Here is a 23,771-nt window from a genome sequence, read left to right on the forward strand (position 1 = left end):
TGTGGGCTTGCGCATATCCTTTTGTCTCTTCATGAAATTTACAGCAAATCAGACGCCTCCCTGATGGCATTTATAATGGAAAAGTATCAGCCTGTATTTCTCAGTATTGAGGACACCATTAATTCTGAGCAAATCTCTTAAACCATTTGCTGAAATGCAGCTCCAAAATTGCAAGGAACATTCACCACTCTTCACTGTTGCCTCCAGAGGCTCATCAATGAACCGCTCTCCAGCCCTTTGGCAGAAACATCGTCGTCTGTTACAGCCAAATATTTCACATTTTCACTCATCAGTCCAGGGCGCCTGCAACCAGTTGTTATGACTCCGGCTCCTATATTTTGTCCATAGTTCAGTTACTTGTCTTTGCTTCCATGTCGAAGGTATGTGGAGGAATTGAGGCCAAACTTCTCGGTACAGTATGTGTGTGTAGTCGGGTCCCAGTGGCTACTCCCAGTTCTGCGCTGATGGCACTGCTGGACATCTTCAGCAGATGAGACATGCCATGCTTACTTTCCTACGAAATCCAAACTACATTTTACGACCGTGCCCATTTAAATCTTGCTGCTTCTTCGAAAGAAAAGAACATCTTGAAACCTCAGTCTGCTTTGAAATGTGCCCGGGAAAAACCTTGTTGATGCAGTATAACTATCTTAGGCTACGTTCACATTTGCGTTGTTGTGTGTTGCGTCGGCGACGCAACGCACAACGCATGCAAAACGCATTGTTTTGTGACGCATGCGTCCTTTTTTTGCATGATTTTGGACGCAAAAAAAATGCAACTTGCTGCGTCCTCTGCGCCCTGACGCGTGCGCCCAAAAAGACGCATGTGTCACAAAACGCAGCACAACGCATGTCCATGCGTCCCCATGTTAAATATAGGGGCGCATGACGCATGCGGCGACGCTGCAGCGCCCGACGCTGCGGCGCACAACGCTAATGTGAACGTAGCCTTATGTCTTGTTGCTGTGCTCAGTCTTGTTATGGTCTATGACCTGTGATATAAATGATTCTTCCGTACCCTCACTTTTGTAGTACAGCATGGCTGCTCCTCACGCAGTTTTAAAGGGAACCTGTTACCAGGTTTGACCGATATGAGATACGGTCACCACCTTCCAAGTCTGATATACAGCATTCTATAATGATGTATATCTGCCCCCAACCGAACCGGCGGTCCGGTCCGAGGGGGGTCTCTTGTCTTGGTCCGGCGCCTCCCTTCTTGATTCATGTGGATGAATCGTCCCTACGTCATTCACAAAATTTGCCCAGCATCGCGCTCTGGCTCACTTCTCTGACCTGACTAGGGCATAGGAAAGTACTACAGTGCGCAGGAGCTGGGAAAGGTCAAAGAGCCCCGGAACATGTGCACTGTAGTACTTTACTCTGCCCTAGTCAGGTAAGAGGAGTACGCCTGCGCAGGAGCGCGATGCTGGGGTGACTGTGTAGATGATGTATGGACACGTCATCCAAACGAAGCAAATAGGAGGACAGCATCGCGAAAAGAGAGGAGGCTCCAGACCAAGATTAGCGACACCCCTCAGACCAGATCTCCCCTCAGGTGAGTATAATAAAAGTTATTTTTCTTCTCTTGCAGGTCAGGTTGGGGGCAGATATACAGCATTATAGAATGCTGTATATTAGGACTAAAAGGTGGTGGTCGCATCTCATATATGCCAAACCTGGTGACCTGTTCCCTTTAAGCCTCCCACACAGCTGTTTCTGTTTCAGTTAATGACTATGTTTCAACCTAAATATGAAAACAGGGATTTTTGTGTACTCACCATAAAATCCTTTTCTCCGAGCCAATCATTGGGGGACACAGGACCATAATGATCATTATTAGGTTTGGTATAACTGGTTAACCATTCATCTGACTATAATCCTTCACTTTGTATAAGTGTATCTAGATGAATTGATGCTTTTTTTTTGCCGGCGGTGACACCGAATAATTGATGGGATTTTGATTTGTCTTTTATTAATTTTGCATTTTGTTAATTGATCAAAATAAACTATTAAAATTTCTATTTTTGAAAGCATTCTTACTTTGCAGCATTTTTTCTATGCAATACTATATCGGGCTGATCTGCAATATAGCAGAATAAGTTGTAAACCACTGGTTACACTATATCAATGACCTATAACGCATGAATAAAACAAGTTCTTATTGACAAAGCCGACAGACAGAAGCCACTCTATAATCATTTTAACTTCCAGTGTTTAATTAAAGGAACCGTCAGATACATTTGGAAGAACATAACAATAACACAATGTATAGGAAGTTGTGCCGTGTTCTGCAGGAACAGCTAAGACGCAAATGCCAAGAGGCTTCACATGAGTGTGTTTCACACTTTTACTCTTTCTCATACCAAACAATGAGAGTGGATGTCAAAATAGAAAATCCTTCCCCTCCCCCCACAATTTTTTAAATTTTTTTTAAGGGCTCTAAAACATGAAAATAGGTGTGACAGTCAGACACATGTATAATGATAACTTAATATAACCTTATTTATCCCATCCTTAAACAAAATTCAGAACTGCACTACAACCGATAACATCTCCGTATGCAAAAGAAGACACAATTATAAATACTAAACTTTAAAAAAAGAAATAAAAGTCCAACTTCTCTTATATGGAGTGTTTGCCAACAACAGAAATCCCCCGGTCTATGACATATACCTGCATGATATTTTGCATCTGATGCCTCCTGTCCTCCCAGCTACTCTATGTTGCAGAAAAGTTACTGGTGAGTGCAGCTATTAAAGAGGACCGGTCACCAGGTCAAAAGTGGTTAGTTTTTGCTTCCATTTTATTCCCGCTGGTCCTGTGATTATTCCTTTTTTTTTACTTTTAAAATCCGTCATAGGGTTCCAGAGATATATTTATTTTAGTTTAGTGTTGATTTTATCGTCTATCCAAGAGGGCGTAGCTCAGTGTTATCGGGGGAGGTGGTGTTCTTTAGGCCACACCCTCTTGAAAAAGAGCATACAACTTAGCACTAAAAAAGGCCCGTATCCCAGGTCCCCGTTAGACAGGTTTTCTCAACACCGCTAACAAGCAGGAGGAAAGGAGGCAGGGTATTGGTGTACTCCTGATTGATGGAGAGAATAACCCTTTAACTACTGGTGACCATACCCATTTCCACAATCTGCACAGTGCAATGTGCTGCACAAAATTACTAGTAGTGACCAAAGCAACCGGGACAGATTTAGAAATACTGTACTAAGCATTGCATATCCCAACAAAGCGCCCTATAGTTCATTAGTAAATCTGCACTATGTATAGCATGGTCACTGATACAAGATGCCCAGACAGACGGTAAGAAGGAAGCGTCAGAAGATGCAGGAGGAGGATGTAAGTAGAGGATGCCCAGACAGACGGTAAGAAGGAAGCGTCAGAAGATGCAGGAGGAGGATTTAAATAGAGGATGCCCAGACAGACGGTATGAAGGAAGCGTCAAAGATGCAAGAGGAGGATGTAAGTAGAGGATGCCCAGACAGACGGTAAGAAGGAAGCGTCAGAAGATGCAGGAGGAGGATGTAAGTAGAGGATGCTCAGACAGACGGTATGAAGGAAGCGTCAGAAGATGCAGGAGGAGGATGTAGGTAGAGGATGCTCAGACAGACGGTATGAAGGAAGCGTCAAAGATGCAGGAGGAGGATGTAAGTAGAGGATGCCCAGACAGACGGTAAGAAGGAAGCGTCAGAAGATAAAAGAGGAGGATGTAAGTAGAGGATGCCTAGACAGACGGTAAGAAGGAAGCGTCAGAAGATGCAGGAGGAGGATGTAAGTAGAGGATGCTCAGACAGACGGTATGAAGGAAGCGTCAGAAGATGCAGGAGGAGGATGTAAGTAGAGGATGCTCAGACAGACGGTAAGAAGGAAGCGTCAGAAGATGCAGGAGGAGGATGTAAGTAGAGGATGCCCAGACAGACAGTAAGAAGGAAGCATTAGAAGATGCAGGAGGAGGATGTACTGTAAGTAGAGGATGTCCAGATAGACATTAAGAAGGAAGTGTCAGAAGAAGAAGTAGGAGGAGAATGTAAGTAGAGGATGCCCAGACAGACAGTAAGAAGGAAGCATCAGAAGATGCAGGAGGAGGATGTAAGTAGAGGATGTCCAGATAGACATTAAGAAGGAAGTGTCAGAAGATGAAGTAGGAGGAGGATGTAAGTAGAGGATGCTCAGACAGACGGTAAGAAGGAAGCGTCAGAAGATGCAGGAGGAGGATGTAAGTAGAGGATGCTCAGACAGACGGTAAGAAGGAAGTGTCAGAAGATGAAGTAGGAGGAGGATGTAAGTAGAGGATGCCCAGACAGACCGAAAGAAGGAAGCATCAGAAGATGCAGGAGGAGAATGTAAGTAGAGGATGCTCAGACAGATGGTAAGAAGGAAGCGTCAGAAGATGCAGGAGGATGTAAGTAGAGGATACTCAGACAGACGGCAAGAAGGAAGCATTAGAAGATGCAGGAGTAGGATGTAAGTAGAGGAAGCCCAGACAGACGGTAAGAAGGAAGAATCAGGAGTAGGATATACGAGTCAGGTATTAATTATTCTATCATAACTAATAAGTTACTAAACTCAGTCAACTTAGAGGAGCAGTATAATTACAGTCTGCAAGACACATTATAAACCGAGAGGATCTGACATGAGAAAAGACTCTAATTGCTATATACACACAGTACAGTAAAGTAGGAACGTTCCCTTAAAGGAGGACACTTGCATTTGTGAACATGTTTGGCCCATACACACACACACACACACACACATCAATACATATCATGCTAGCAATCTTTGTGATGTCGTCAATGTACCTGCTGAAGTCTTCATGCTGGGTTATATAACAGTGTCACTGGAGAATGGACGAACCTAAAGTGCTTCTATGTTGAATAAAAGCTTATTTTTTTCTAATTAATATAATTTTATATTTATTACAGTAAATGCTGACATCATTAGTTTTTATATCTGTGTAGTTCTATACTCTGGCTTCTGTGGTTTGTGTAAATCCACTTGTATGGGCATTGTGCTTTTACAGAAATATAAGAACGTTTAACGGGACAAATCTGGTCATTTATTTCCCAGGACTTCTTTAATTGCTAACTAAAGGGTCACAAAAATCCCACTGTAATATAATTACAGTAAATCCCACAGCCCCTTACTGACTCTTCAAAAGGGCGTACATCGCACCTTACAGCTTGCCATACACATTAGTGACTGGCGGAGCTGACAGCCTTCTCTCCGGACTCCCCCATACAAAGGAGCCAACCACCTGGTCTATGGTCAGATTACAGCCACAGGCCACCATAGACATTAGATGGACGGCTGATCCTGTTAAAATCATCAGAGTTGGCCGACTTTATCTAATGTGTAGGGAGGTCTTCAGATTTGTTTCCTACTTCTAAAGAGTCTGAAAGATGAGAAAATAATGTGTCCAAACCAATTGGGGTTTCTGTAGAGGGCAGAGGACCAGGGCTGTGGAGTCGGAGTCGTGGAGTCAGAGTCATGAAAATTGAGGAGTCGGAAGTTTGGCTTACCAACTCCACAGTCCTGGCAGGGTTGTGGAGTCGGAGTCATGGAGTCGGAGCCCATTTTCATAGAGTCGGTGTCATGGAAATTGAGGAGTCGGAGGTTTGGCTTACCTACTCTACAGCCCTGCAAAGGACATCGGTCATCTAAACCTCTCTTTAGCTCTCTGGGGAACAGTTCCTACTAACTTCTTACAGATTATATCACGTAAAGTGCATTTTGGCCTAAAAAAATAATTTACTTGTACACAGTGAAATGTCTACTTTTTTTAGATGCCATGTTAGCTGTTTTTGGTCAACCGGTCATTAAATTGACATTGTTCTGTTCTCCCTTTATGGAAGTGGATCCTATAAATGAGCGTGTGAGCATGCATCCTACAATGAGGCATGATGGGCCACAAACACCCTGTGTGATAACCTAGTAGCAGTACAGTAATGCTATGTTCACACTTGTAGGATTTCACGCAGATCTGCGTCACATCTGATGCCAATCTCTACGTTTCTTGTATCTACATGAGCTTTCTGCAACCCCAATAAGAAGCATAGTGTCTGTGCAGAGTCTTTGTGATGCCATGGGGAAAAAAAAATATTAGGGGACTTCACTTGCAAAGGACGAGAATTTAAAGAACTTGCCCTATTAAATCGGCAATGGGGCTGACACGTGCAAATTGCAAATCCGCTGAACTAAACCCATGGGTAAGTGGATGGTAATCCGACATGTGAATATAGTGTTAGGGTCTCCATTAATGTTGATGTAGAGGGCCGTCAGGCACAGCCAAACAGAGCACAAAGTATGGAATAAAGGGGGCTGGATGAGTGCGATGGAGGGGTGTACGTGGTATGGCTGGTGTGCTCGCTTATACCATTGACAGCTGAATGTCTTTATAACGTATAAATAAAATGTATAGGAAAATTAAAAAAAAATTTTGATCACATTACTGGCCACCAACTTCAACGGGATCTTTGTGCGGACCGATCCCTTTACTTGGAATGTAATGCCCAACTTATAGAAGCAGCGTCAATGCCCCCGACCATTAAAAAGTAAAAGGTCATTTCTGTGTAAGTTATTAAAGATATCTAAAATATAATAAAATCTACATAAAGTTTACAAATAAATAAAGTCCTTTCTGGATGCGTTGCCTTCATTTCCATATCTGTAAGATGTCATTTCGCAAGGAGAGGAGGACCCCAGGGATGAACCATGCGCCTCACAGTTACCACAATTACACAGGAATAGACTATTAAATACGTTGTAATTGGCCGCCTATTATTAAATGATTACTCCAGTGTCCGCTCTAATAGCACGGCCGTTCACCTCCTTCACCTACACAAAGAATTATCACGGGCAGCCATGCCTGACGTTTTGCAGTTCCGTTACTGATGTTAAAGGGCTTCTCTGATTTTTTTTCCCCCCCCCCCCAGGAAACAGCGCCACTTTGTTTTTGGTACTACAACTAAACTAGCAAAAGCAGACCCCTTTCTCTAATCTCAAGACAACGCCTTTAAATTATCACATCGCGCAGCTGGAAACGTGACATATTAAAGTTGTGTATGGACAGAGGACATAACTTGCTGCTTGACAAAGGTCGCTATGCCGCTGTAGCCTAAAAGATAATTGCATGTATTAAAACTAGAAACCCCTACACAGCCCATATAGCCGAGCACCTCGCCCGGTCTCTGTAGGCCAAGGTGTGAACTATGGCAGTGGCCGGTATCCTTTAACAACTTGCTGCACTTCCGCTTGGGTTCTCAGACTCCATGGACGGTGCTGGCTCTTTTTTGTCTTCTGCATCAGTTACGGTGGTCTTTGTGGCACTGGTTTCGGACTGGGCACTGTGGTAGCCAGCATTGCCCCTCACTGTCAGGTGCTCCCAGCCGCCCTGAAAAAAAAAGTCACATCAATTCATCATCACAAAAGCATTGCACAAATTCCTTGATGAAGAAATGTTGTTTAATTGTGGGAAAAAAAAAGAGCTGGGTCCCTGGTGGTCTCTGTTAACTTATCAACTGGTGCACATCCCTGTGACCGCTGCTATATGTATATTTATTTTATTTTTTATATTCTTTTTTATTTTTTTATTTATTTATGTTTTATTCTCATTAAAATAATTTTTGCCTTTTTTTTCATAATGCGTGAGACATCATTTTTATGCCTGTATCACATATTTTATGTAAAGTGTGAAATACCTGTTTTTCATGTATATTTTTTTATTTTTACACTCACAAAAGACAACTAAAACACATCTTAAGGCTATGTGCACACGTTGCGGATTCTCTGCGGATCCGCATCGTTTTTTGAGGTGCAGAAACGCTGCAGATCCGCAGTTGATTTACAGTACAATGTAAATCAATGAGAAAAAAAAAAAGCTGTGCTAATGGTGCGGAAATGCTGCGGTTTAAAAGAAGTAGCATGTCACTTCTTTTTTGCGGATCTGCAGCGTTTTTGTACCCATTCCATTATAGAAATCTGAAGGGGTAAAAACCGCAGCAAATCCACAAAAAAAACGCAGCAAAACCGCACAAAAAAACGCTGTGGATGCGCACAAAAAACGCGACAAATCTGCAGCTGCGCTTTCTGCCAGGAGAGGCAGAATCCGCACCAGAAATTCCTAAGGCTAATCCGCGACGTGTGCACATAGCCTAAATTGGGATTCCCTTTCCGAAACAATTATTTTTATATATCAGGTATACGGTTTTTTTGTTTTTTCTCCAGTAGAGTTAGAAACAGTAATTCATACTGGCGGCTATTTGTTTTTTAGTTTCATTTCATTTTATTTTTTCTCCTTGTTATCTTTTTTATTGAAATTAATTTCACATACTGCGCCCCCTACAAAATTATCACAAGCCTTTGGGGGGAGGGGGGGGCAATTCAATATATTTTTTTATTATTATTATTTTATTGTGGATTCCACCTGTAATTGAGGCTTAGATATTAGCCCTAGTTAGGGCACTGTCAGACGGCCGAATAACTCGGACCGAGATCGAAACACAGTGCACACGCTGGCTGGTGGGTGGTGGTGCAAGTTCTCCCACTTAAAAAGATGAGAGGCCTATAATTGACATCACAGGTAGACCACAATTATGAGAGGCAAAATGAGAAAACAAATCCAGAAAATCACCTTGTCTGATTTGGCAAGATTTATTTTGCAAATTATGGTGGAAAATAAGTATTTGGTCATTTACAAAAGTTCATGTCAATATTTTGTTATATATCCTTTGTTGGCAATGACAGAGGTCAGACGTTTTCTGTAAGTCTTCACAAGGTTGGCACACACTGTTGGTGGTATGTTGGCCCATTCCTCCATGCAGATCTCCTCTAGAGCAGTGATGTTTTAGGCCTGTCGCTGGGCAACACGGACTTTCAACTCCCTCCAAAGGTTTTCTATGGGGTTGAGATCTGTATATATACGGCCGTCTGACTGTGCCTTTAAAGGAGAAAATTCAACCTCCTGCCTGAACTGTAGCGCTAATCTGGATCTGCAAAGACCGCACAGCTCCTGCTCACTCCTGGGACCGGCAATCATATGATTACTAGGACAGGAGGAAGTAGCGCTGTTCCTGCTTACTACACTGTATACACCGTGCTCTTTCAGCTCTGTGTAAACAGTGATCAGGAAGGAAGAGATGGTAATAAACCATCTCTGCCTTCTCTATGGAGGTCCAGCGATCTATGACAGCTGTCTCCTTGCTCTTGAAGGACCAGTCCGACGTTTTAAGTTGTTGAGGAGTCCACAAGTAGTTAATATATCTTTATAAAGGCATAAATAAACCATAAATATAAGAGAATGGAGGGGCCCAATGAAGAAAAAGGTTACAAGCAAGGTAAAAAATGAATAATACCGCACTCACCCCAATGCCATAATCCCAAGATTGTCCTTTCAGTGCCATGGGCTGAACCCCTAGGCGATGACAGACAGTCCCACAGCTCAGACTGTGGCTGCCCTGTACTTTATCTGCAATCACCCAAATCTAAAAATGGTGAAGAACAACACAAAAAACACAAGTTCAATCAACAAGAACAACGTATGGCCACCATATATAAGACCCCTCTAGCAGTGTTCTCAGATTAAGGCCCATTTCACATGTCCAACATTCACAATGCAAGTAACGGACCGCAATGTCCTCATAAGAGGAGGGTTTCCTGACTTAAACGTTAAAAACAAGTTTGTGCGGCATAGACAGGCAGTCTACTGTACAGCAGAAAGAAATCTGGCTCCTGTTGATAAACATATTGAATGAGTGGCAGCTTGGAAATGTAAACTATACAAACCTCCAGAATATACAAGGAACTCGTATACACGATTTAAAGGGACGCGCATGCTGTTTTTTGAATTGGAGTTAGGCCTGGATGATCAATGATCCTCATATGATCACTGTGGGTCACAAAAACCAGAGTCACCATGTCCCCCGTTAGAATAGAGTGGTGGTCACTCATTTACACTACTGCTCCATAGTCTATGGGACGGACAGAGATCGTAGAGAGTGGTCCTCGGTTGTATCCATCAGTTCCACAGACATTGCATGGAGCATTTTGGGACGACCACTGCGATGAGGCACCAGGAACGTGTCTATCAAGGAAGTAATTAATACTTTCATTTAGTCAGAAATCTACTGTAATTGCTGCAGGCGGCTTTCCAGAGCCTGCGAGAAAGAAAAACCCAGCTGTGCACAGATTTCATGTAAGTGGCTGAAAGAACGCGGAGGCAACCAGCAGAACAAGTTCTGGAGATGAGGAGCTACACGAGACGCCTTCCAAACGACTGAGGCAAAACTAAACTTTACATAATCGCTTGGCTACTAAAAATTGTGTTGGGTTAACCTTACTAAAGGATTCTTTGGCCACCAGGCAATGGTCCTGTGAACTGGAGCCCTGCAAGTAAGAAGCATGAGCATGATGTCGCCTAAAAATCAGAAAACGCAAAGAATTCCAGCTGTTAAAAGGTGGTCTACAGGGATCCTGTCCAGCAGCCACAGACTATGGACGTGGTCCACAGGGCTCCTGTCCAGCAGCCACAGACTATGGACGTGGTCCTCAGGGATCCTGTCCAGCAGCCGCAGACTATGGACATGGTCCACAGGGCTCCTGTCCAGCAGCCACAGACTATGGACGTGGTCCTCAGGGATCCTGTCCAGCAGCCGCAGACTATGGACATGGTCCACAGGGCTCCTGTCCAGTAGCTACTATGGACGTGGTCTACAGGGATCCTGTCCAGCAGCCACAGACTATGGACGTGATCCACAAGGCTCCTGTCCAGCAACCACAGACTATGGATGTGATCCACAAGGCTCCTGTCCAGCAGCCACAGACTATGGACGTGATCCACAGGATTCCTGTCCAGCAGCCACAGACTATGGATGTGATCCACAGGGCTCCTGTCCAGCAGCCACAGACTATGGATGTGATCCACAGGGCTCCTGTCCAGCAGCCACAGACTATGGACGTGGTCCACGGGATTCCTGTCCAGCAGCCACAGACTATGGACGTGGTCCACAGGATTCCTGTCCAGCAGCCATAGACTATGGATGTGATCCACGGGATTCCTGTCCAGCAGCCACTGACTATGGACGTGGTCCACAGGATTCCTGTCCAGCAGCCACAGACTATGGACGTGGTCCACAGGGCTTCTTTCCAGCAGCCACAGATTATGGACATGACTGTTGGATCAGGATCCTTACCTGAAATATCATCCACCTCTCCAGCACAAAATACATGTGCGATGGGGATACAGACTGCAGTACCAGCCATGCTCACGTTCTCCTGAGGGATCCTACCTGGGTAGCGGGTGGCATTGCCAAATGATAAAAAGGGACAGAATTTTGGGTACAGACATAAGAAGCCTCAGATACAGATTGTTTCTATCAGGAGAAACTTTTTTTTCTACTATTTTACCACATTTTTCCCTATTTTACCTCTCACAGCTGAACACTGCGCTAAGCTCGTGCACCATAGTTATAAAACTAGGCTGATATTTTATTTTGATGATCAAGGACAAACTAAACTCCCCCCGTTTGATAAGTGAGCCCTGTGCTTTGTGGTTTTGGTGTATCTCTATAATTAAATGATTACAAGACACCATTGCAACCGGTATGAAAATCATCGGTGGGCTGCGTGCCAAGTGTGCTGCGGGCGACCGGGCCTGCGGCTTCTATACCTGATCCAGCTTACATCTTCCATAACGAAAAAAGGCTTTACAAAAGAAAACAAAACAGAAGTCTGGTGTTCGGGCTTCCTATGGTTTTCCCCTTTTTATGATGGTCTGGCATAGTGCTAGCTTGATGATCGGTTTGATACTGATCTCTCGGATCCCCCACCCCTAATGATCTTTAGAGTTAAGGAATTAATTTAGTACTGTACCCCCTACGATGGGTTCATGCACATCGGAGCTGCGGGTCCCCAGACTCTGTGCAGGGGGAAATCAATAATGAGACTGGATGAACCCTTCGTTCTCAGGGTCCCAAAAGTTAGACCGCCATCGATCATAGCCACATCCCAGGATTTGATCCAAAGACGGGGATACCTGTTTAGGCAGGATCATAAGTTCTAGTTATTTAATGACGCCGTATTACAGTACAGGTAGACGGTACCTACTTGATCAAGGGGACCTGCAGACACCTTGCGGATGTTGTTTGACACGTACTCCCAGGTAGATCCCTGAGGGTAACTTGGTGTGGTGCCATGGCGAAACCATAAATTACCTAAGAAGAAAAATACAAATACTATAGCTCTGATGCTAAAATCAAAATGGTTGCATAATGCACTGACTGCACATAAAGGAAATCATGGTCTAACTTGGGAAGAGGCCTAAAACCTATGTGGCGAACACGAGAATCAATAGCATGTCCTGGAATCTGCAGCACGTGAATAGGGTTTGTACGTGGGAACGCGGCCTATATGAGGGGGATACTCATATTTTAGATTCTTGGATGCTGCCAACTGTATTGTGCTTTGCTTTACTGTGAAGATTTGGGTTTGAGCAGAATTAAAGTCTCTCTTCTTGGTCCGGCGCCTCCTCTCTTCTTGTGATCACCGTCCTCAGTCATGTGGATGATATGTCCTACGTCATCCACACAGTGTCCTCCATCGCGCTCCTGCGCAGGCGTACTTCTCTATGCCTTGTTGAGGGCAGAGTAACATACTGCAGTGCGCATGCGTCGGCGCTCTTTGGCCTTTTCCTGCGCATGCGCACACTGCGGTACTTCGCTCTGCCCTCGACAGGGCATAGAGACGTGCCCCTGCTCAGGAGCGTGATACCGGAGGACGCATCACCCACACGAAGCAGGTAAGGAGGACGGCATCACAAAAAGAAGGGAGGCGCCGGACCAAGACCAGCGACACCCCTCGGAACGGACCGCCCTATAGTATAACAAAAAAGGTCTTTTTCTTGTATGGCAGGACGGATTGGGGGCATTTATGCAGCATATTAGAATACTGTATATGAGGGCTTACAGGTACTGGCCTCATGTCATATGGGAAAAACCTGGTGACAGGTTCCCTTTAAGACCAAGATGAAGAATGAAAGGTAGACATTCACAAAAAAAGTGGGATCGGGTAACTCCATTCTCAGGATCAGTATGTCGGACCCCCCAAAATTTTGAAATATGACTTATCTTTATAGTATAAGAACTCCCCACGCAGTGTGAATCTATGCTCCAAAACCTGGACTAACAATGGCCTCTTCGGCAGTGCTTGTGGTCAATTATCAGCAGACGTGCTGCCACCTGTAGTTCTTCAGAGTCCGCCGAGCCCATCTGCACCATTCAGGACATGCTGAGACTTTTGGTCTCACAACATACGATGCTCACACTCACCGCTGCTGTACGGCCATACCACTAAGCTACAGGGCAAATACCACTGGGAACTATTAAGAGCCAGATTACGGCCAGCTGTTCACTTCTCAATGTATTTTGCAGGATATTTCTATTTTTGGTCCCCGGCCCTATCAGCGGTTACACAACCGTCAGAAATGGAACTTTACCTGCAGTTCTTAATAAACGGAAGCATTTCCATATTGGAAGGTGCAAGTCCCGGCCCGAGATTGGCACAGCTGGCACACTTACCATTCTCATCCACGGCGAACACGGACGTCTGTCCGACGGAGACTTGCTGTAGCTTCTGTTTTGGCGGAGAGGGAATGTGATACCAGCAATCTCCTAAACACGGGCAATAAGGAAAAGACCATGCACAAGAATGAGGATGAGCGTTAAATAATGGTTATGCAATAAACAACATATTTCAGCTGTCGATGGGACCGGTGATAAATGTCCGATTGCCGAGGGACAATCCACGTCGCTCTACTGGCAGAAGAACGTGACTGGGCCCCATTCTCAAGACCGATGCGAGTCCCAGTAGTGAGCAAATCCAGACTGTGTTCACCGGACCGGCCTTCTCCTCCAGATCTCAGCATTCGTCCCGAGAGATTTATGAATCGAGATTATCAAAGTGTTGGTAGACTATCTCCCAAGCTTTATTATTTGCCATTGTCATATATACATATTTACCTTCCAATTAAGGCTGCTGGAAGGTCACCTCTGCTATAAGGCTGCTATTTACCCAGTGCTTCACAGCTGGCCAGACCTGTACGGTCACGTGCCCGGCCAAGCGACCCACAACGAGGCAGGAAATAATGATCCGCCATACGGAAGGTTTTCTATATCTTTCTATGGTTGTGAACAATGATCACAAGCCCCAATAGGGGCAGTCACTCATTACTAATGTCCACAGTGGCAAATCTGCCTAACTAAGGGGCTACAAGAGCAAAAGATGGATAACTGGAGAAGAAGATCACGTACCGGCTGGTTGGCTGGAAGATACGGACCCCCGATAAAAGGCAGATCCATCACGCGCTATAGCCCACACCTGCAGGCATCCTCCTACTGACAGGGAAATGAACGGCTGATCTGTGCCAATATGGAGCCATGAGGAACCCTAGAAAGCAAAACGTGGAATCAGATGATTTCCGATTTTAGGTACAATATCTGCCCTACATGTGAGCAACTCAGAGAATAAATTAAAAAAAATCACTGTCAATAGTTCAGGGTGATCCACTGAGGTAACTAATGTTCACCTTGCTCCTCTATGGCACACTTTTGATCAGTGACTCCAACTTAGCTGCACTGCTAATGGGAGTCTCCGGGAGTCCGAAATCCTCCTTCTCTCTCATTGTGTAGGCGGTAGGATCAAAAAAGTTAGCCAACGTTCAGAGGGAAAGGATGGTAAGTTGGTTAAGGTGCCCAGGCATGTGGTAGGCAAACTTCTCCTGTTTCATAGGGATTGGGTGACCACCTAATGTATATGGGGGGGGGGGGGGGTGACCAAATTTTCCCCAAATGGTACCTGGAAATGTTATAGCTCAACTTGTCCGATCCCTACTGAGAACATATGTATGCTCAGCTGAGTCCAGCGTGCATGTGTATGGGTGGGGTCAGAAGGAAAAGCCAATGGCCAAACAAGACGTAGGCTGGCAGATATCTAAAGTGGCACAACCATATGTAGAGACAATGTCCACATATCGGATTTCCGGAGGCTTCGTGCTTCTCCTATGACCACTTTTCAAGTGATTGCTCATTTGAGTCTTACAGGGGTATTCCCATCTCCAAGATCCTATCCCATTATGTATTAGGTGTAATAATAATAATAGCAAATAGCTCCAATTAGAAATGTAGTACAGTTTTTCTGATTCGCTATGATGGACCTAGGTCATTTTTTCGAACTATGTCTCTTTCCTCATGTGCAGCCATTGCAGGATCTTAGGTATCCATGGTTACGACCACAGACATAGTGACAGCTAGTTAGCTAGTGGTCGTAACCATGGATACCTAAGGTCCTGCAGTGGCTGCACATGAGGAAGGATACATAGATACATAGGCCCATCACAGCGAATCAGAAAAACTACACTACATTTCTAATTGGAGATATTTGCTCATATTATTATTACAACTACTACATATCGGCATAGGATCTTGGAGATGGGAATACCCCTTTAAGCTTTAGCTCTCCCTTAGGCTGGTTCACGTATCAGACATTCTTGGTCCGAGTACAGATGGCGATGTCCGAACCAGTCGGTGGAACTCCTGACCCAACATCGGCAGCCTCATAAATGTGAATATGAGATGGATGAGTTTTGGTCAGAAGACCCCATGTCTGGTCGGGACGACTGCAGCCCGTTCTCAGACCGTAGGGTGTGTGACACCAGCCGTACACATACATAAAGTTCTGATGGATTTATGCTGCATTCTTACAGAAGGAGTCCCTTTTGTGACTCCGAGCCGGCAAAGGACGTCACCCTTGTTGCTGATGGCCCACAGAGCTACGTGATCATCATCCCTGGTTACTCTTCCTGGACAAATAGAGACATCTCTCAGCAAAATGGGAGGGACCCCCAGCCACGGTCCACTTGTCACGATTTTGCATTTTCTATGAAGAAGACATTTAATCAGTAAAACTACCAAATTAAGCCTTAAATAATGCCATACAAATGGTGGGAACATCGGCCGAGCCTGCTGGCAGAACGGGGCAACCTTCTAATGTGTGTCGAAATGGTATGCGTTTCTCCCTAGAGCTAAGGAAAAGCCAGCCTTTAGTATATAAAACCAGAAAGTGAGTAGTTAGCACTGTAGTTTTGCAGCTCTGGGGTCCTAGGTTAAAATCCCACCATAGACAACATCTGCAAGGAGTTTGTATGTTCTCCCCATGTTTGCGTGGTTTTCTCTGAGTTCCCACTTTCCTCCCGCACTCTAGAGACATACTGATTGTGAGCCCCAATGGGGACAGTGATGATGTCTGTAAATCGCTGCGGAATATGATGGCACGATATAAATAAATAATAAATATATTATTAGGTTTGCATTATAATAACTTGCAGAGCTACTGTGTGATGGGGCCAAGTTCGTAATCTCAACCCTATAGCAATTACAATAACTTAGTTGGCTATGTTTGCACAAGTTTTTAAAGCTAAACCTACAAATTAATGATGAAAGTAAACAGGAGATAATCTTGCTCACAGTATTTACCAGTCTACAAAAAATTCCGCAGTTTCCTAGTTGATCTCTTCTATTTTCAGCTGTTAAATGACCAAGGAGGATAGATTGATCAAAGAGGGTGAGTGGGTGGGCATACCAATATTTATGTCTAATGCAGGCTAAACAGTGGGGGGAGGCTCCTGCTGCAGACAGTTGTCTCACAGGCAGACACAGGATTGTAAGAAGGAAAACATGGAAAATAACTGACCTCATCCTCACAAAGAAAAGGTTTCCTTTTATTTGTTTCAGTTTTAAGTACCACTTCTGAAACCCTTTTGGGATATTTAATGTTATCCCAATATTCCAGCTGTGTACTTTGCTTAATCCGAGCTCACTTACAATCATACATTTCATCCTTTTTCATTAGTCTATTACATGCTCTCCTATGTAAGAGGTATCTATGTAAGAGGTATGTTATAGGTTGAACTTGTTGGCTTTATGTCGCCTTCAACCTTAAACTATATAGACAGGAATTCTATATCGGTCTTTCTGTGAACTATGGGATGACATAATCTTCCGTTAAACCCTTCATAGTTCTGACACTTCCCATTAATCTCAACTTGTGCCTTTGCTTGTTTTCCCATGTATAGGATTCAAGTTGGAGAGAATATTACTGCCCTAAGGGAGCAAAAGAACTATAGCTAAGCTCAAAAGTTTACATACCACGGCAGAATTTTTGCTTTCTTGGCCTTTTTTTCAGAGAATATGAATGACAACACCAACACTTTTTCTCCACTCATGGTTAGTGGTTGAGAGAAGCCATTTATTGTCAAACTACTGTGTTTTCTCTTTTTAATGACAACCCAAAATATCCCAATGACCCTGATCAAAAGTTCACATACCCCATTTCTTAATACTGTGTATTGCCCCCTCTAACATCAATGGCAGCTTGAAGTCTTTTGTGGTAGTTGTGGATGAGGTTCTTTATTTTCTCAGATGGTAAAGCTGCCCACTCTTCTTGGCAAAAAGCCTCCAGTTCCTGTAAACTCCTGGGCTGTCCAACACGAACTGCGCGCTTGAGATCTCCCCAGAGTGGCTCAATGATATTGAGGTCGGAAGACTGAGATGGCCACTCCAGAACCTTCACTTTGTTCTGCTGTAGCCAATGACAGGTCAACTTGGCCCTGTGCTTTGGATCGTTGTCATGTTGGAACGTCCAAGTACGTCCCAGGGCTGATGAATGCAAAACTGCCTCCAGTATTTGCTGATAACTTGTTGCATTCATTTTTACTTCGACTTTGACCAAGTTTCCTGTGCCTTTGTAGCTCACACATCCCCAAAACATCAGCGATCCACCTCTGTGCTTTATAGTAGGAATGGTGTTCCTTTCATCATAGGCCTTGTTGACCTCTCTCCAAATGTAACGTTTATGGTTGTGGACAAAAAGTTTAATTTTGATCTCATCACTTCAAATTACCTTGTTCCAGAAGTTTTGAGGCTTGTCTCCGTGCTGTCTTGGGTATTTTAGGTGAGATACTTTGTGGCAGTTGCACAGTAATGGCTTTCTCGACCATGCAGCCCATTTGTCTTCATGTGCCTCCTTATTGTGCATCTTGAAACAACCACACCGCTAGTTTTCAGAGAGTCCAATATTTCAGCTGATGTTATTTGTGGGTTTTTCTTTGCATCCCAAACAATTTTCCTGGCAGTTGTGGCCGATATTTTTGTTGGTCTACCTGACCGTGGTTTTGTTTTTACAGAGCCCCTGATTTTCCATTTGTTAATAACAGTTTGAACGCTGCTGAGTGGCATTATCCATTCCTTAGATATCTTTTTGTATCCCTTTCCTGTTTTATACAGTTCAACTACCTTTTCCCGTAGATCTGTTGACAATTCTTTTACTTTCCCCATGACTCACAATCCAGAAACGTCAGTGGCTGGATGAAGGATGCAAGAGTCTGTCTGGATCCCAGAAACTCGCTCAGCTTTTACAGGTCACAGGTGAGGATGTTACTAGTGATGAGCTAGTATACTCGTTGCTCGGGTGGTCTCCGAGTATTTGTAAGTGCTCGAGATTTAGTTTTCGTCACCTCCGCTGAATGATTTACAGCTGCTACACAGCTTGAATACATGTGGGGATTCCCTAGCAACCAGGCAACCCCCAAATGTACTTAGGCTGGCAAGCAGCCGTAAATCATGCAGTGGCGTCAACAAAAACTAAATCTCCGAGCACTTAGAAATACTCGGGAGACCACCCCAGCGTGCTCAGGAAAACCCGAGCAACGAGTATACTCGCTCATCACTAGATGTTACCTTTAGTAACCATTCAAACCCCTTTGTGTCAACTTCTGTGCATGTTATCAGGCCAAAATCACCAGAGTATGTGAACTTTTGATCAGGGTCATTTGGCTGTTTTAGGTTTTCATAATTTAAAAAGAGAAAACACAGTAGTTTGACAATAAATGGCTTCTCCCAACCACTAATCATGAGTGGAGAAAAAGTTTTGGTGTTATTATTCATATTCTCTGAAAAAAAGGCCTAGAAAGCAAAGTATGTAAACGTTTGAGCACAACTGTATGTATACTACCGTTCCAAAGTTTAGGGTCACTTAGAAATGTCCTTATTTTTGAAAGAAAAGCACATTTTTTTCCAATGAAGCTAACATTAAATGATTCAGAAATACACTCTATTTTGTAATGCAATATCTTCATAGGTGTATAGAGGCCCATTTCCAAAAAACCACCACTCCAGTGTTCTTATGGTACTTTGTGTTTGCTAACTGTGTAAGAAGGCTAATGGATGGTTAGAATACCCTTGAAAACCCTTGTGCAAGTATGTTAGCACAGCTGAAAACAGTTTGGCTGATTAAAGAACCTATAAACCTGACCTTCCTTTGAGCTAGTTGAGAATCTGTTCCATTAAACTCTCAAAATGGCCAGAAAAAAAAGAACTTTCATGTGAAACTCGACAGTCTATTCTTGTTCTTAGAAATGAAGGCTATTCCATGTGAGCAATTGACAAGAAACTGAAGATTTCCTACAACGGTGTGTACTACTCCCTACAGAGGAGAGCATAAACAGGCTCTAACCAGAGTAGATAGAGAAGTTGGAGGTCCCGCTGTACAACTGAGCAACAAGACAAGTACATTAGAGTCTGTAGTTTGAGAAATCGACCCCTCACAGGTCCTCAAATGGCAGCTTCATTAAGTAGTGCACACAAAACCCCAGTGTCAGCGTCTACAGTGGAGGCGACTCCGGGATGCTGGCCTTCAGGGCATAGTGGCAAAGAAAAAGCCATATCTGAGACTGGCTAATAAAAGGAAAAGATTAATATGGGAAAAAGAACACAGACATTGGTCAGAGGAAGATTGGAAAAAAGTGTTATGGACAGACGAATCCAAGTTTCAGGTGTTTGGATGACACAGAACAACTGAAAAGATGCTGGTAGAGTGCCTGACGCCATCTGTCATACATGGTGGAGGTAATGTGATGGTCTGGGGTTGCTTTGGTGCTGGTAAAGTGGGAGATTTGTACAAGGTAAAAGGGATTTTGAATAAGGAAGGCTATCACTCCATTTTGCAACCAATGCCATGCCACACCCTGTGGACAGCGCTTGATTGGAGCCAATTTCATCCTACAACAGGACAATGACCCAAAGCACACCTCCAAATTATGCAAGAACTATTTAGGGAAGAAGCAAGCAGCTGGTATTCTCTCTGCAATGGAGTGGCCAGCGCAGTCACCAGATCTCAGCCCCACTGAGCTGTTGTGGGAGCAGCTTGACCATATGGTACCCAAAAAGTGCCCATTAAGCCAAACAAACTTGTGGGAGGGGCTTCTGGAAGCATGGGGTGAAATTTCTCCAGATTACCTCAGCAAATTAACTGCTAGAATGCCAAAGGTTTGCAATGCTGGAATTGCTACAAAGGGAGCATGCTTTGACGAAAGCAAGTTTGAAGGAGAAAATTATTATTTCAAATAAAAAAAAAATGTTTTTCGAACCTTGTCAATGTCTCGACTAGATTTCAAATTCATTTGGCAACTCATTTGATTAATAAAAGTTGGAGTTTTCATGGAAATTGTCTGGGTGACCCTAAACTTTGGAACCGTAGTGAGTATATATATATATATATATATATATATATATATATATATATATATATATATATATATATATAAATAATATATATATATATATATATGTATATAGCCACGTTCTTCCAATGATTAGATTCAGATAAGCTCTGCCTCCTGCTTTTGAAAGCTGATCGGGAGAAACCAATCACAAGCAGGATCCAGGTGAGACAGACTGAAACTGAAACCTATAGGATCATCAGACATAAATCTTACACAAATCAAGGATAGGCAATCATGGGAGGGTAAATAAAAAAGACAAAACAATATAATAGTAAAAACAGGCTACATTAAGGGAACTATATAGGAGGGGAAGAAAGAGCCAAGCTGGCAGATGGCTCATATGTACCACGTCAACAAAAACAGGAATAGCCTATACTGCCTGATATGGAAAACAAAGTGCTGGAGTGCTACTTTAATACGTAACACGGAGAGCTCTATTTATGCAGCTTTGTAGTCAAGTATCCAAACGCTGTTCCCGGTCTCCATTACACTAGATCACATACATTCAGGGAGTTTCCGTTTCTGCGCTATGAATAAATCAGCAGTATGTACAAGTACATTCTTAGAACCAGAGTAAAAGCCTCTGGCTATATTTACCTTGCCCACCGTCTTCGTCTCACAAAATCCTTGATGGTCTTGTAACCATGATAAGACCTGTAAAGAGATGTATAGAGTCCATGTAGTTACGGGAGGACCCCTACCACACACCCTGCCCGCTACAGCGCACTCTATAGGGAGACATGTTTCCTTTAGTATTATCGATGTCAACTTTAGCAAACGCTCTGTTCTCTAAAAGGACAAATCAGTTCCGTTAGGTCACGGCCTCCATTGCTTTACCACCCTCTTCTTCACTGCCAAGCAGATGCGCCTTTGTGGTGTTGCTTTAGTCAGACAATCACTTTACTAAAAAAATATCCATGTAAATGGCTTCCAACTCCTTGCTTTTCCCCAGACTACTTCCTTCTAGATATCATAACATACTCATTTGGAGTACAGATGATGGCAGTGATGGGTCAGCTCAGCCCCTGTGACTCACAAGCTCTGGGGAGAAGCAGCTGCAGGAGATTGTTCAGAAAAACGGAACACACAGAGTAGGAGACGGGTGCCGACACATCACTGCCATCATCTGTACTCCACGAGTATGATCTAATATCAATGCAGCTGAAGGCAGGCAAAAAGACTGGAGAAAGCAGGGGATTCGGAAACCACAAAGATGGAACTTATTTTTCAGGACTGAAGGCAAATCACCTAATAAAGTGATTTACAAAGCTTCATAAATTTTCCATGGTAGACAAAAATGACAAAAAAATAAAAATTAAAATTAGTTTAAGGAACCAAATGATAACCAGGAGTGATATATTACTGACTACATTACCCCACACACACATTTTTTTTTTTTTTTAGAAAAACCTTGAAAACATCCCTTTATGGTAATTACGGTATTTTTAAGGGACTCCTTCAAACTATATGATGAATAGTAGAAAACATAATAATAATAATAATATATACAATAATGATAATAAAAATAATAATATAATAAAAAAATTAATAAAACAATAAAATGATAAGAGTAGTAATAAAATAATAATAATAATAATAATAATAATAATAATAATAAAATACGAACATAAAATAATAATAACAAAAATAAGAACATAATAATTATATAAAATAACAATAATAATAATAATAATAATAGCATGGTTATATAATTTACATGAACTCATCAATTTGTAACCATAAACCAATATCTGAAATTAAAGACAACCTCGCTGTAGCTCTGACATTTAGATACGGACACAGATCATCACTCGTCATTTACAGGTTCACACACTTAATTAGGCTAATTATCATCATCATCATCATCAGTTATTGGTTAGTATACTGCCGCCAACAAACACGGGTTATATTACTGCTGACACGACGGCCTCCTTGACTGACAGGACAAATGTTGCAAAGCCCCATGTTAGGTGTGAGGGACGCGGTGGCCAAGCGGCTAATCTTCTCTCAGAGGACATTTTACCTCTTGCTCCATGTTATTGGGAAGCCACCAAGAAGCCTAAACAACTGCAATATATTTTTCTTTACACTTCTGTAGATGCATTAATACATTATAATAAGCAAAACGTGACAAAAAGAGAAAAGCAAAATACGCTGTCAACAATGGTACATTCCGTATCGAAGAGAATTATGTATTAACGGGGTTGTCTTCTGCAGGAAATTCCTTTTTATTAGGCAGGAAGGTACCTCCTGTTATCAGTGGCACGCAGCGCTGTGCCCCGCCAATCTGGGGGCGGGGTTGTGAATACTGCAGCTGATTGGCTACATTGCTCCCGTTACGTCCCTGCCAAGAGATGCAGCCCTGAGTATGTAAGAGTGCCGCCACCTTTTTTGTTATGCTTTTGTTTCCCACCTCACTGGGTCCATTAATAAAAGTTTGTCCTGTAGCGGATAACCCTTTTAATATGTATATATATATATATATATATATATATATTTTTTTTTTTTTACAGTACCCCCCCCAAAATCATCTACTTTTTTCCTGAGGTTTAGTTGCCGTCCTTACGCTGGGAAATCTGCCGCATACTGCCACCCGTCTCGATCAGTTCCTCCGGAGACATTGAAGTCTACATACCACTCGGAAACCTGTAGAAAAAAAAAAAAATCATATATAAATCAGGGTGCTTTGTAATATGAACACAGGCTAAGAACTTGCTCAGACAGATGTTTATTTTTTTCATTACAACTCCTGTACGTGAGCACAAAGGACACTGCACGGGTTAATTGTAGCCGATGTTACGCGTGAACGTGAGCAATTGTCCACACTGGCCAGAACACATTACAGCAGCCGAAGGGGACTAATTAAAAAAACAAAAACAGTAAGATATATATTTTTTTTTTACAAAAAAAATAAATAAATGATATATATATATTTTAATAATCCTGCTTTTGCCCCAATTAACATATTTGGCACTGCAGTGTACTGAAGCCTAATTAATAACATTAAATATGTATCCCAAACGATAAACATCAATAAAAAAAAAAGAAAAAAAAACTAAAATCGGCATTTTTGTCTCCACAATTCCCCATAAAAAAAAGCAATAAAAATGTGATCATAATGTCGCTTGTGAAATAAAATTGCAATAAAAAAAGTACA

General features: G+C 42.9%; 1 protein-coding gene across 1 annotated transcript in view; it reads right to left on the reverse strand.

The window, feature by feature from the left end:
- Nucleotides 1-6,932: 6,932 nt before the first annotated feature.
- TECPR1 (tectonin beta-propeller repeat containing 1) overlaps nt 6,933-23,771 on the reverse strand; it is a 56,742-nt gene continuing 39,903 nt past the window's right edge. Inside the window, exons 18-25 of the mRNA XM_077274940.1 lie at nt 23,181-23,260; nt 21,212-21,268; nt 15,759-15,933; nt 14,310-14,445; nt 13,578-13,670; nt 12,109-12,215; nt 9,369-9,488; nt 6,933-7,399 (exon numbers count right to left, since the gene is read on the reverse strand). Coding sequence (XP_077131055.1) covers nt 7,238-7,399; nt 9,369-9,488; nt 12,109-12,215; nt 13,578-13,670; nt 14,310-14,445; nt 15,759-15,933; nt 21,212-21,268; nt 23,181-23,260 — 930 coding nt within the window. The 3' untranslated portion in view covers nt 6,933-7,237. The remainder of the gene's footprint in view (nt 7,400-9,368; nt 9,489-12,108; nt 12,216-13,577; nt 13,671-14,309; nt 14,446-15,758; nt 15,934-21,211; nt 21,269-23,180; nt 23,261-23,771) is intronic.

The sequence above is a fragment of the Ranitomeya variabilis genome, chromosome 7, assembly GCF_051348905.1.
Source record: "Ranitomeya variabilis isolate aRanVar5 chromosome 7, aRanVar5.hap1, whole genome shotgun sequence".
NCBI lineage: Eukaryota > Metazoa > Chordata > Amphibia > Anura > Dendrobatidae > Ranitomeya > Ranitomeya variabilis.